At 51.5% G+C, this 14289-nt stretch overlaps 1 protein-coding gene across 3 annotated transcripts in view; it reads right to left on the reverse strand.

Annotated features, from left to right (window-relative positions):
• The window catches only part of heatr5b (HEAT repeat containing 5B), a 116337-nt gene that overhangs the window by 52379 nt on the left and 49669 nt on the right, over nt 1-14289 (reverse strand). For all 3 annotated transcript variants that reach the window (XM_067984109.1, XM_067984110.1, XM_067984111.1), the window contains exons 12-15: nt 10710-10862; nt 8650-8749; nt 7433-7542; nt 6157-6320 (exon numbers count right to left, since the gene is read on the reverse strand). In XM_067984109.1, coding sequence (XP_067840210.1) covers nt 6157-6320; nt 7433-7542; nt 8650-8749; nt 10710-10862 — 527 coding nt within the window. The remainder of the gene's footprint in view (nt 1-6156; nt 6321-7432; nt 7543-8649; nt 8750-10709; nt 10863-14289) is intronic.

The raw sequence follows: 14289 nt of genomic DNA on the forward strand, positions 1-14289 counted from the left end.
GAAAATGGCAGCGCAGGTTGAAAAAGCGGTTAAAAAAGCAGACGGGATCCTGGGCTTTATAAATAGAGGCATAGAGTACAAAAGCAAGGAAGTCATGATGAACCTTTATAAAACACTGGTTCGACCACAACTGGAGCATTGTGTCCATTTCTGGGCACCGCACTTTAGGAAAGATGTGAAGGCCTTAGAGAGGGTGCAGAAAAGATTTACTAGAATGATTCCAGGGATGAAGGACTTCAGTTACATGGATAGACTGGAGAAGCTGGTGTCGTTCTCCTTGGAACAGAGAAGGTTGCGAGGAGATTTGATAGAGGTATTCAAAATCATGAAGGGTCTAGACAGAGTAGAGAGAAACTGTTCCCATTGGCGGAAAGGTCAAGAACCAGAAGACATAGATTTAAGGTGATTGGCAAAAGAACCAAAGGCGACATGAGGAAGAACTTTTTTTTTTTTAAACACAGCGAATGGTTGCGATCTGGACTGCACTGCTGTGGGTGGGGTGGGGGGGGGGGGGCGATGGGAGGGTGGTTGGTGGAGGAAAATTCAATCGTGGCTTTCAAAAGGGAACTGGATAAGTACTTGAACGGAAAAAATTTGTAGGGCAACGGGGATAGGGTGGAGAAGTGGGACTAGCTGGATTGCTGGTAGATAGGGCTTTAAACTAAATAAGGGGGGAGGCGGGGGGAGGGTCCCGGTGGAGAGAAATCTAGAATGCTAAAGGGAAAAGACAAGGAAGCAGTGCAGGAAAGTGATTGGAGTGAGGATAACCGGATTGTGTCAGGAAGGGGCAGAGCGTACAAACAAAAGACAACAAATAGGGTCCAGGTAAGAAAAAATGGTAACAAGACAAACAGGGCCATAGTACAAAAAAATGTTAAGATGTCTAAAAATGTTAAAAAGACAAATCTAAAGGCACTGTATCTGAATGCACGAAGCATTCGTAATAAGGTAGATGAATCAACAGCGCAAATAGATGTAAACGGATATGATATAATAGCAATTACAGAGACATGGCTGCAGGGTGACCAAGGCTGGGAGCTGAATATCCAAGGGTATTCGATATCTAGGAAGGACAGGCAAAAAGGAAAAGGAGGTGGGGTGGCGTTGTTAGTAAAGGATGAAATCAGAGCAATAGTGAGAAAGGATATTGGCTCAGAAAATCAAGATGTAGAATCAGTCTGGGTGGAGTTAAGGAGCACCGAGGGGCAGAAAACACTGGTGGGAGTTGTCTATAGACCTCCGAACAGTAATGTATGGGATGGGATCAAATAGGAAATTAGAGATGCATGTAACAACGGTATTACAGTAATCATGGGTGACTTTAATCTACATATAGACTGGCCAATCCAAATTAGCAATAATACTGTGGAGGATGAATTCCTGGAGCGTGTCCTAGATTGTGCAATGAGAAGTGGTTAAATAATAATATTGTTGTGCGGGGTACTTTAGGGAAGAGTGACCAGAACATGATAGAATTCTTCATTAAGATGGAAAGTGAAGTAGTCCAATCCGAAACTAGGGTCCTAAATCTAAACAAAGGAAACTACGAAGGTATGTGGAGTGAGTTGGATATGAAAGAATGGGAAGCTTCATTAAAAGGCATGACTGTGAATATGCAATGGCTAACATTTAAGGAACAAATACATGAATTGCAACAATTAAACATTCCTTTTTGGCGCAAAAACACAAAAGGAAATGTGGCCCGACCACGGCTAACAAAAGAAATTAAGGATAGTATTAGATCCAAAGAGGAGTCATATAAAGTTGCCAGAAAAAGTAGCAAGCCTGAAGATTGGGAGCAGTTTAGAATTCAGCAAAAAAGGACCAAGAAATTGATTAAGAGGGGAAAAATAGATTATGAGAGTAAACTTGCAAGGAACATTAAATTGGACTGTAAAAGCTTTTACAAGTATGTAAAAAGAAAAAGATTAGTGAAGACAAATGTAGGTCCCTTACAGTCAGAAATGGGAGAATTTATAATGGGGAACAGGGAAATGGCAGAACAATTAAACAAATACTTTGGTTCTGTCTTCACGGAAGAGGACACAAATAACTTCCCAGAAAGGCTAGGGAAACAAGGGACTTGTGAGAAGGAAGAATTAAAGGAAATTAGTATTTGTAAAAAAAAGTGCTGGAGAAATTAATGGGACTGAAAGCCAATAAATCCCCAGGACCTGATAATCTGCATCCGAGTACTAAAAGAGGTAGCCATGGAAATAGCGGATGCATTAGTTGTCATCTTCCAAAATTCTATAGATTGCGGAACAGTTCCTGCAGATTGGGTGGCAGATGTAACCCCAATATTTAAAAAGAGGGAGAGAGAAAACAGGGAACTACAGACCGGTTAGCCTAACATCAGTAGTAGGGAAAATGCTAGATTCTATTATAAAGGATGTGATAACAGGACACTTAGAAAATATCAATGGGATTAGACAAAGTCAACATGGATTTATGAAAGGGAAATCACGTTTGACAAACCTACTGGAGTTTTTTGAGGATGTAACTGGTAGAATAGATGAGGGAGAACCAGTGGATGTGGTTTAATTGGATTTTCAGAAGGCCTTTGATAAAGTCCCACATAAGAGGTTAGTGTGCAAAATTGAAGCACATGGGATGGGTGGTAATATACTGGCATGGATTGAAAATTGGTTAATAGATAGGAAACAGAGTGTAGGAATAAATGGGTCTTTTTCGGGGTGGCAGGCTAGTGGGGTACCGCAGGGATCAGTGCTTGGGCCCCAGCTATTCACAATATATATCAATGATTTAGATGAGGGTACCAAATGTAATATTTCCAAGTTTGCTGACGACACAAAATAGGTGGGATCGTGAGTTGGGAGGAGGATGCAAAGAGGCTTCAAGGCGATTTAGACAGGTTGAGTGAGTGGGCAAATACATGGCAGATGCAGTATAACGTGGATAAATGTGAAGTTACCACTTCGGAAGGAAAAACAGAAAGGCAGAGTATTATTTAAATGGTGATAGATTGGGGAATGTTGATGTACAAGGGGACCTGGGTGTCCTTGTACACCAGTCACTGAAAGCAAACCTGCAGGTGCAGCGAGCAGTTAGGAAGGCAAATGGTACGTTGGCCTTCATTGCAAGAGGATTTGAGAATAGGAGCAAGGATGTCTTCCTGCAGTTATACAGGGCCTTGGTGAGACCACACCTGGAGTATTGTGTGCAGTTTAGGACTACTTACCCAAGAAAGGATATACTTGCTATAGAGGGAATGCAGCGAAGGTTCACCAGACTGATTCCTGGAATGGCAGGACTGTCGTATGAGGAGAGATTGGGTCGACTTGGCCTGTATTCACTCAAGTTTAGAAGAATGAGAGGGGATCTCATTGAAACGTATAAGGCGGCTGTGGAGGCCAAGTCACTGAATATCTTAAAAAGGAGCTGGATAGATTTCTAGACACAAAAGGCATCAATGGGTATGGGGAGAGTGGGAATATGGTACTGAGATAGAGGATCAGCCATGATCATATTGAATGGCGGAGCAGGTTTGAAGGGCCGAATGGCCTACTCCTGCTCCTACTTTCTATGTTTCTTGCATAGAGCCAGCACAGACTTGATGGGCCGAATAGCCTCTTTCTGTGCTGTAACCTCTATGATTCTATGACTCACACACCCTCACTGTCTTGACACTCACAATCAGCAGGTTTTACACAGTTTAAAAAAAACACACAGCGACTTCAGAACTTCCCTATATGGTTTAAAACCGTCTTCGCAGACTATGAATCAACAGCTTTTTAAAAGAAAATAGCTGTCAGTCAATGATGCAGGAACGTGCACTGCTGGTTATAGCAGAAATCTCTGACTCACCACAAATTGTTAGTCAAGAGTTACCACTCCTTAAAATTACCATTTAACTTCAAATCACAAAACAGAATATTTACTCACTATAAATATTCACACTTTGGAATTCCCTCCCTAAACCCCTCCACCTCTTCACCTCCTTTAAGACCTTCCTTAAAACCCACCCCATTGACCAAACCCCTCCAAATATCTTCTTCTTTGGCTTGGGGTCCATTTTTTTCCTTTTGCCTGTGTCTGTGCCGGCTCTTTGAAAGAGCTATCCAACTAGTCCCACTCCTCAGCTCTTTCCCCATAACGCTGCAATTTTTTCCCCTTCAAGTATTTATTAAATTCCCTTTTGAAAGTTGCTACTGAATCTACTTCCAGGCAGTGCATGTGATTGTATATGATATTTCATCTCAACAGTCGTTTTTTTTAAAAATGATTCATATTGGTAAATGAATAGAATTAACTGGGCGTGTTGAACCCATCAATGAGCATTGTTGAAAAGTGACTCATTTTTCATGTGATGCAATCAATACAAGTACTAGCCTGGTTCAGCTAGTAGCACTCGCTCGCATGAGTCAGAAGGTTGTGGGTTCAAGTACTACACCAGAACTTGAGCATGTAACCTGGGCTAACACTTTGGTGCAGCACTGAGGGAATGTTGCAATGTGCAGAGATGTGATCCTTTCGATGAGACATTAAAACTGTCTGCCTGTTCAACTGAGCATAAAAGGTTCCACGGCACGGTTCGAAGAAAGGAGTTCTCCTGTGTCGACATTCCTCTCAACCAACACCACGGAGAAACATTCATTTCACTGCAGTTTGCAGCACTTTGCTGTATGCAAATTGCCTCCATAACAGTAGCTGTTCAAAGTAATTCACTGTGGGTGGTGCGCTTGGATGTTACTAAGAGAGGCGTTTCCTACATTGCGTCAGCCGTGGGTCAGTGGGCAGCACTCTAGCTGAGTCAGAAGATTGTGGGTTCGAGTCCCCACTCCAGAGACTTGAGCACATAATCCAGGCTGACACTCCAGTGATGTTCTGATGGAGTGCTGCACTGTCGGAGGTGCCAACTTTCGGATGAGATGTTAAACCGGGGCCCCGCTCTGCCCTTTCAGGTGTAAAAGATCCCACGGCCTATTAGGAAGTAGAGCAGGGGGAATTCTCCTGGCCAAGATTTATCCCTCAACCAACACCACTAAAAGCAGCTTATCTGGTCATTATCACATTGCTGTTTGTGGGACCTTGATGTGCGTAAGTTTGCTGCCACATTGCCTATTTAACAGATACTGCTCTTCAGAAGTAATTAATCAAGGTAAAACACATTTGGTCCCGAGGCACGTGGTAAGGGCGCTAATAAAATCAATAAGGGAGAAAGGAATAGAAGGATATGCTGATAGGGTTAGATGAAGTAGGGAGGGAAGAGGTTTGTGTGGAGCATAAACGCTGGCACAAACTTGTTGGGCCGAATGGCCTGTTTCTGTGCTGTAAATACTTTGCATAGTTACATAATTTAGGATTAAAATGACAGTAATTAAGCAACTTCTGGCATGTCAGTAACTTTTCTGGTATCACAAGGGTTGCCACTCCCAGCAGGGACCGCACTGGTATGTATTGGAGATCACTGCACCCAATTCGCAGCACTCCCAATTTTCCTGTCATTAACCGGGAAGCAGAGCCATACAAAATTTACCCTGCCATGCATGACAGCAAACAGATCTGGAGAAATTTCTGCCTCCTGAGGCCAACCAGTTTTCTAAGAGCTAAAAGCATGGTATTCCCTTTTTTTGATTTAACTTCAAGTACAGATCCTTGGCTGAAAGGGCATTACAGGTCTGTCTTGATCTGGCCAAAAGAAGTGGTGGGAAATTGCCGTGAGGTAACCCACAGTCCAATTGTATCTTTCTCCCTGTGGGGAAGCACTTGGCCGCCCCTTCATGGGTGCACTGGGTACTTGACAACTGGCCAATGCCTCATTTGAACCAGAACAGGTTATCTGGTCATTATCACATCGCTGTTTGTGGGATCTTGCTGTGCGAAAATTGCTGCGCTGCCTACACTACAACAGTGACTATGTTTCAAAAGTACTTCATTGGCTGTAAAGCACTTTGGGATGTCGTGAAAGGTGTTATAGAAATGCTCGTTCTTTCTTTCGCTAAATTACTCGAGGTTCACTGTGGGCACCCACGTAGTGTCCTCCCCCAGCAAACAAACTCCTGCAATCGTTGACATGAATTCAATCAAGCGCTCTCTTGGCAAGTGTGAAAAAGTTTGAGAGCTCAACTGGCTTGGTCAATAAGGGAAAATATAAAACAGGTTGTTTGGAAGATAAGCTTTCTCATTACTCACCTGATCTTCGATTGACTTATGGTCAGTCTCTTGAAGCCAGGAACCGAGGAGGACACTGTCATCATAGTGACAGAGCGACCGCAGTAGGGAAGTAGTTGTATTGGCAGAATTATCAGTCAACGTAAATTCTGCAACCAGTTCTCTAAGCAGAGCGTTGAAGCTTCCTGTTAGGAAGGAATTACAACTGAGTGGTAACAATTATCTTTGACTTCTCCATATTTTCACAAGATAGTGACAGAAATGTTGACACGTTATTTAATTAGGTCACGTAGCCAAAACCAGAACCAAATTCTCCAATGGTCTTTTCTATGTAGCCTTTTCACTGTCATTTTCATTATTTGCTCTATCTCGAACGCAGCCAGGTTAAAGTCTGCCAATTCAGCAGCAGGAAGTGCCAAGCGTGATCAGCTTTTGAACTAAATTGAACACTGAAGGACATTGTAAACTACTGCTGCAATAGTAGTAACAGCTGTGCAAACAGCGATAGCCAGCTTTCAGTTACCGTGCCCAGAGTGTGGATCAATGATATCAGAGTTAAGAGGGGAGCCATTAACTTGCAGAATGCTACATTCCAAAACTAATGGGTAACTCAGCACGCCCACATTCTGCAACATATAGGATGGTAAATTGGTGGGTCCATTACATGGGTGAGGTAGTTTGGTACTGTGCACAGTTCCGGTCTCCATATTACAAAAATGATATAGAGGCTCTAGAGAAGGAGCAAATAAAATTCACAAGGATGATACCAGAACTGAGAGTTTATAATTATCAGGGAAGGCTGAACAGGCTGGGGCTCTTTTCTCTAGAAAAGAGAAGACTGAGGGGTGACCTGATGGAGATCTGTAAAGTTATGAAGGGGTTCGATAGGGTAGACATAGAGAAGATGTTTCCACTTGAGGGGGAGACCAGAATTAGGGGCCATAAACATAAGATAGTCACTAATAAATCCAATAGGGAATTCAAGAGAAACTTCTTTACCTAGAGAGTGGTGAGAATGTGGAACTCACTACCACAAGGAGCAGTTGTGGCAAATAACATGGATGCATTTAAGGGGAAGCTAGATAAACACATGAGGGAGAAAGGAATAGAAGGATATGGTGATAGGGTGAGATGAAGAAATGTGGAGCATAAACACTGGCATAGACCAGTTGGGCCGAATGGCCTGTTTCTGTGCAGTAAATTGTATGTAATTCTATGTCCTATAGATGGCAACCCCAATAAAACACATCAGTAATAGCATACTACTTCAAAAGGGAAAGAACTGCATTTCATTTACCTTCATAGGTTTTTGGAGGCAGCAGAGCCAGAATGTCATAGAGACGCAAACGCACCATTGCTGCACTCGCCTTCAGCTGAGCTCCATAAGCCTTTATGACTGACGGGATGCTGGTAAACAAACAACTTGTGGTTACAAGAAGGGATTTGGTTCCACTGAGTGTTACCACCCACACCCGAGATTCGTTTCAGCTTCTATTTTTAGTCATTCTTTGGGTTTTTACAAGGAGATGTAGATACTGACTTTATTCACACACTGACCTTTACACATCTCTGGTGTCAGGTGGCAAACTACTTCAAAACCAAAACAATGGTCATCATCAGTAAACACAAGTGATATCCGTCTATCTGGGTTGTAGATTATGGGGTAAAGCCATTGTCTTCAACCCCCGCCACAAATTCCGCATCCTTACTACCAAATCCAACCCCCTCCTTGGCACTATTTCAGACTGTACGCAATCTCAGCGTCTTGTTTAGCCAGAGCTAAGTTTCCGACCCCGTATCCTCTCCATCACAAAGACTGCCTACTTCCACCTCCGTAACACTGCAACACCCTCTGTGCCTACCTCAGCTCATCTACCACTGAAACCCTCAAACATGCTTTTGTCACCTCTGGACTCCACTGATCCAATACTCTCCTGGCCGGCCTCCCATCCTCCACAAACTTCAGTTCATCCAAAACTCTGCTGCCTATATGCTATCTCACACAAAGTCCACTCGCGCATCTCCCCTGTCCTTGCTGACTGATTTTGGCTGCCAGTCCTCCATCGTCTCAAGTATAAAATTTTGATCTGTAAATTTAAATCCCTCCATGACCTCGCCCCATCCCATCTCTGTAACCTCCTCTGACCCTACAATCCTCCCAAACTCACATTTCTCTGACTCCAACCCTGCACATTCCTCACTCCCACTGCCCCATCATTGGCAGCCGTACCTTCAGCTGCCTAGGCCCTAAGCTCCTTCCCTAAACCTCTCCGCCTCTTGGGCTCTCTTTAAAACCCATCTCCTTTGACCAAGTCTTTGGTCATCCCTCCTAGTCTCTGCTTCTTCCGCCTCACCATTGATTTCCTTACGCTTCTGTGAAATGCCTTCAGAAGTTTTTCTACATCAAGGACACTGCATAAATGTAAGTTGCTGTTGTTGTTGTTGTTTAAGAAGTCTGTTCTAAGTGCTGGAATGTGTCTCAGATGTTGTGGAAACTTGCTGTGAGTTACTCACTGAGACAGCATCAGCATGGCACATTCAATGGGGGTCATTAGTCTGCGAATCACATCTTCGGTGAGAAGCTCAGGGCAGTGGGCGACAAAACTCCTCATAGCTGCAGGGGAAGAGGAAGAGGTAGATTTTTTCATTTAGTTGGTTTTCTTAAACGTATTTTCCCCACAACGCAGTAAAAAAAATTCAACAAAGAAAAAGCCTGAAGAGTTGGTAGCGAACTCAGCTTTTAAGTTGTGTTGTTAGCTGACTGTAGCTCAGGCACTGCCCCTGGGTGGGGGATCCTATTCCCGATCGCTATCCAGGTGAGGATCGACCGGGACGCGGTCCCTGAGGGATGCCAGTGCTATGCTGCACCAGGCTTCATTGCCTTCAGCGGAGATGGGGACGGAGTTAGAATCATAGAAAATTTATGGCACAGAAGGAGGCCATTTGGCCCATCGTGTCCATGCCGGCTAAGAAACGAGCCTCCCAGCCTAATCCCACTTTCCCGCATTTGGTCCGTAGCCCTGCAGGTCACGGCTCTTCAGTTATTTTTTTAAAAATGAATTGAGGGTTTCTGCCTCTACCACCCTCTTAGGCAGTGAGTTCCAGACCCCCACCACCCTCTGGGTGAAAACATTTTTCCTCATTTCCACTCTCATCCTTCTACCAATCACTTTAAATCTATGCCCCCTGGTTATTGACCCCTCCGCTAAGTGAAATAAGGTCCTTCCTATCCACTCTATCCAGGCCCCTCATAATTTTGTACACCTCAATCAAATCACTCCTCAGCCTCCTCTGTTCCAAGGTAAACAACCCCAGCCTATCCAATATGTCATCATAGCTAAAATTCTCCAGTCCTGGCAATCTCCTCTGTACCCTCTCTGGTGCAATCGCATCCTTCCTGTAACGTGGTGACCAGAACTGTGTGCAGTACTCAAGCTGTGGCCTTACTAATGTTCTATACAGTTCCAGCATAACCTCCCTGCTCTTATATTCTATGCCTTGGCTAAAAAAGGAAAGCATTCTATGATTCTAAATCTTCAGGCTTTTTCTTTGTTAAATTATTTTTTTTACTCAGAATGTGGAACTCGCTGCCACTTGGAGTGTGTGAAGCAGAAAGCATTGATGCATTTAGGGGGAGGCTTGATGCGTTAGTGAGGTAGAAGGGAACAGAGGGCTATGAGGGCACAATGGGAAGAGGTAATTAAAGTGGGAGGAGGCTCCTGTGGATTATAAACACTGGCATAGACCTGTTGGGCCAAATGGCCTGTTGCTATGTTCTAGATCCTATGTAATTCTAAATTTGTTGGAGGTTCAAGCTCTACTCTGGGGCCTCAGCACATAAGCTATGCTGACACTCCAGTGCTGAACAGTCGAACAGCAGGGGAGTTTATTTATCTCTCAACCAACACCGCTAAAAACCGATTAACTGTTTATTTATCCCATCTAGAACCAAGGGGCATAGTCTCAGGATAAGGGGGTCAGCCATTTAAGACTGAGACGAGGAGGAATTTCTTCACTCAGAGGGTTGTGAATCTTTGGAATTCTCTACCCAGAGGGCTGTGGACGCTGTGTTGTCAGGGCTGAGATCGATAGATTTTTGGTCTCTAGGGGAATCAAGGGATGTGGGGATCAGGCAGGAAAGAGGAGTTGAGGTCGAAGATCAGCCATGATCTTACTGAATGGCGGAGCAGGCTCAAGGTGCCGTATGGCCTACTCCTGTTTCTTACATTCTTGCTGTTTGTGGGATCTTGCTGTGGACAAATTGGTGGCCACATTTGCATACATTACAACAGTGACTACGCTTCAAAACTATTTCATTGGCTGTAAAGCACTTTGAGACCTCCCGAAGGATGTGAAAGGCTCTACATAAATGCAGGTTTGTTCTTTCTTAGCAGAAACCGGTGACAAAAGGAACTTGGGGCAGGGTGCAAAATTCCTCCTGTCGATAATTCTGGTGAAAAAGTTGATGTGGATACAAACTGGGAAATTGCGCAATTCTTTTCATTAAAGTGATCATTTCTGCAAGAGGACTGTTACATTTGTACATAAGCGTTCCATCTGCAGTTGGCCCTTACCGCTCAATGCACCAGCTCGTCCTTCCAGGGTCACTTGCCAAGTAAAGGAGTCTCCTCGAGCCTTCTCCGCCTCCAACTCTTTTAGGGAACGTGGAAACACATTGCGCCACAGCAGCAGCATCTTGGGGAGATGATATCGAACTACAGAAGGCCCTGGGGGAGAAGGTTAACCTTTCCACTTCAGTTTGCCATTCAGCACACCAACCCATTGAAGTTTACAACCTGCCTGATTCATGGAACCGTAAGCCATTCAAACTCCTGAAGGAGGTGACGAGCCACCGAGCACCACCCCCAAAATGATCAGCAGAGTCAAATTCCCCTCCCCCACCCCCCCGACCCCCCGATTACTAAAGACATTCAAGCAAAATTCCTGGATGCGAATCCAATCTGTATCAGGATCAACCAAAGAGCCAAACCTTGAAGCAGTGACATCAACTCAACACTTAAGAGCTTAAAATACTCTCTCCTGTGACACATACTATCAACTGTGAAATAGCATTCGCGGTCTAAGGGAGTCCCTGACATGCGTGCAATGACTCTACAATTGTGAGCCAAGTTCAGACGTTGACTCCAACTTGACCCACTGAGGTGAGGGAGAGGCTTGTCTTGGGGACTGGTGCTAGAGGAGATTTTGGCTTTGGCCAGTACCTCATCAGTCTAAAACCCTGCTGAGAAGGTATTTATGCGGCAAAACCAATGTTCTGAATGCACCTGCACTTGGGACAAGTTTTAAATCCAAAGTATTCCCACCCCGCCCCAAGCAATTAGATGCTTTTTAAAATCGCTGGTGGAAATCCCACTAGCCTTATCAGTGAAATTAAATCTCTTGGGGGGCCGGGAGGGGAATGAGTGGTGCAGTGGGTTAGACATTGGCCATTTATCTCTACGACCTGTTTGCTGGATACAAGAGTCCTGAGTGAGATGAGTTTGGCCAGTCTCAGTCCACTTTCTATTAGCCCCTAATTCAGCAATAGTTGGCAATATCACCCAAACAGGCTCAAGGATGGTCAGTGTGGGAAAGGGAAAAGATGTCAAACTGGTTGGTTGCTCTTTTGGAGGGGGGGAGGGGGCCAGGGGCACGCCGTGGGCTGGGGGGGGGGCGGGGCACGCCGTGGGGGGGGGGGGGGGCGGGGGCACGCCGTGGGGGGGGGGCAGGGGGGGGGGCAGGGGCACGCCGTGGGCTGGGGTGGGGGGGGGGGGGAAGGGGCACGCCGTGGGCTGGGGTGGGGGGGGGGGGGCAGGGGCACGCCGTGGGCTGGGGTGGTGGGGGGGGGCGGCAGGGGCACGCCGTGGGCTGGGGGGGGGGGGGGGGGGGGCAGGGGCACGCCGTGGGCTGGGGCAGGGGCACGCCGTGGGCTGGGGGCAGGGGCACGCCGTGGGCTGGGGCAGGGGCACGCCGTGGGCTGGGGCAGGGGCACGCCGTGGGCTGGGGCAGGGGCACGCCGTGGGCTGGGGCAGGGGCACGCCGTGGGCTGGGGCAGGGGCACGCCGTGGGCTGGGGCAGGGGCACGCCGTGGGCTGGGGCAGGGGCACGCCGTGGGCTGGGGGGGGGGCAGGGGCACGCCGTGGGCTGGGGGGGGGGCAGGGGCACGCCGTGGGCTGGGGGGGGGGGGCAGGGGCACGCCGTGGGCTGGGGGGGGGGGGCAGGGGCACGCCGTGGGCTGGGGGGGGGGGGCGGGCACGCCGTGGGCTGGGGGGGGGGGGCAGGGGCACGCCGTGGGCTGGGGGGGGGGGGCAGGGGCACGCCGTGGGCTGGGGGGGGGGGGCAGGGGCACGCCGTGGGCTGGGGGGGGGGGGGGCAGGGGCACGCCGTGGGCTGGGGGGGGGGGGCAGGGGCACGCCGTGGGCTGGGGGGGGGGGGGCAGGGGCACGCCGTGGGCTGGGGGGGGGGGGCAGGGGCACGCCGTGGGCTGGGGGGGGGGGGCAGGGGCACGCCGTGGGCTGGGGGGGGGGGGCAGGGGCACGCCGTGGGCTGGGGGGGGGGGGGCAGGGGCACGCCGTGGGCTGGGGGGGGGGGGGGGCAGGGGCACGCCGTGGGCTGGGGGGGGGGGGGGCAGGGGCACGCCGTGGGCTGGGGGGGGGGGGCAGGGGCACGCCGTGGGCTGGGGGGGGGGGGGCAGGGGCACGCCGTGGGCTGGGGGGGGGGGGCAGGGGCACGCCGTGGGCTGGGGGGGGGGGGGGGCAGGGGCACGCCGTGGGCTGGGGGGGGGGGGCAGGGGCACGCCGTGGGCTGGGGGGGGGGGGCAGGGGCACGCCGTGGGCTGGGGGGGGGGGGGCAGGGGCACGCCGTGGGCTGGGGGGGGGGGCAGGGGCACGCCGTGGGCTGGGGGGGGGGCAGGGGCACGCCGTGGGCTGGGGGGGGGGGCAGGGGCACGCCGTGGGCTGGGGGGGGGGGGCAGGGGCACGCCGTGGGCTGGGGGGGGGTGCAGGGGCACGCCGTGGGCTGGGGGGGGTGCAGGGGCACGCCGTGGGCTGGGGGGGGTGCAGGGGCACGCCGTGGGCTGGGGGGGGGTGCAGGGGCACGCCGTGGGCTGGGGGGGGGTGCAGGGGCACGCCGTGGGCTGGGGGGGGGTGCAGGGGCACGCCGTGGGCTGGGGGGGGGTGCAGGGGCACGCCGTGGGCTGGGGGGGGGTGCAGGGGCACGCCGTGGGCTGGGGGGGGGTGCAGGGGCACGCCGTGGGCTGGGGGGGGGTGCAGGGGCACGCCGTGGGCTGGGGGGGGTGCAGGGGCACGCCGTGGGCTGGGGGGGGGTGCAGGGGCACGCCGTGGGCTGGGGGGGGGGTGCAGGGGCACGCCGTGGGCTGGGGGGGGGTGCAGGGGCACGCCGTGGGCTGGGGGGGGGTGCAGGGGCACGCCGTGGGCTGGGGGGGGGTGCAGGGGCACGCCGTGGGCTGGGGGGGGGGTGCAGGGGCACGCCGTGGGCTGGGGGGGGGTGCAGGGGCACGCCGTGGGCTGGGGGGGGGTGCAGGGGCACGCCGTGGGCTGGGGGGGGGTGCAGGGGCACGCCGTGGGCTGGGGGGGGGTGCAGGGGCACGCCGTGGGCTGGGGGGGGGTGCAGGGGCACGCCGTGGGCTGGGGGGGGGTGCAGGGGCACGCCGTGGGCTGGGGGGGGGTGCAGGGGCACGCCGTGGGCTGGGGGGGGTGCAGGGGCACGCCGTGGGCTGGGGGGGGTGCAGGGGCACGCCGTGGGCTGGGGGGGGGTGCAGGGGCACGCCGTGGGCTGGGGGGGGGGTGCAGGGGCACGCCGTGGGCTGGGGGGGGGTGCAGGGGCACGCCGTGGGCTGGGGGGGGGTGCAGGGGCACGCCGTGGGCTGGGGGGGGGTGCAGGGGCACGCCGTGGGCTGGGGGGGGGTGCAGGGGCACGCCGTGGGCTGGGGGGGGGTGCAGGGGCACGCCGTGGGCTGGGGGGGGGTGCAGGGGCACGCCGTGGGCTGGGGGGGGGTGCAGGGGCACGCCGTGGGCTGGGGGGGGTGCAGGGGCACGCCGTGGGCTGGGGGGGGGTGCAGGGGCACGCCGTGGGCTGGGGGGGGGGTGCAGGGGCACGCCGTGGGCTGGGGGGGGGTGCAGGGGCACGCCGTGG

The sequence above is a fragment of the Heptranchias perlo genome, chromosome 5 (assembly GCF_035084215.1).
Source record: "Heptranchias perlo isolate sHepPer1 chromosome 5, sHepPer1.hap1, whole genome shotgun sequence".
Taxonomy (NCBI): Eukaryota; Metazoa; Chordata; class Chondrichthyes; order Hexanchiformes; family Hexanchidae; genus Heptranchias; species Heptranchias perlo.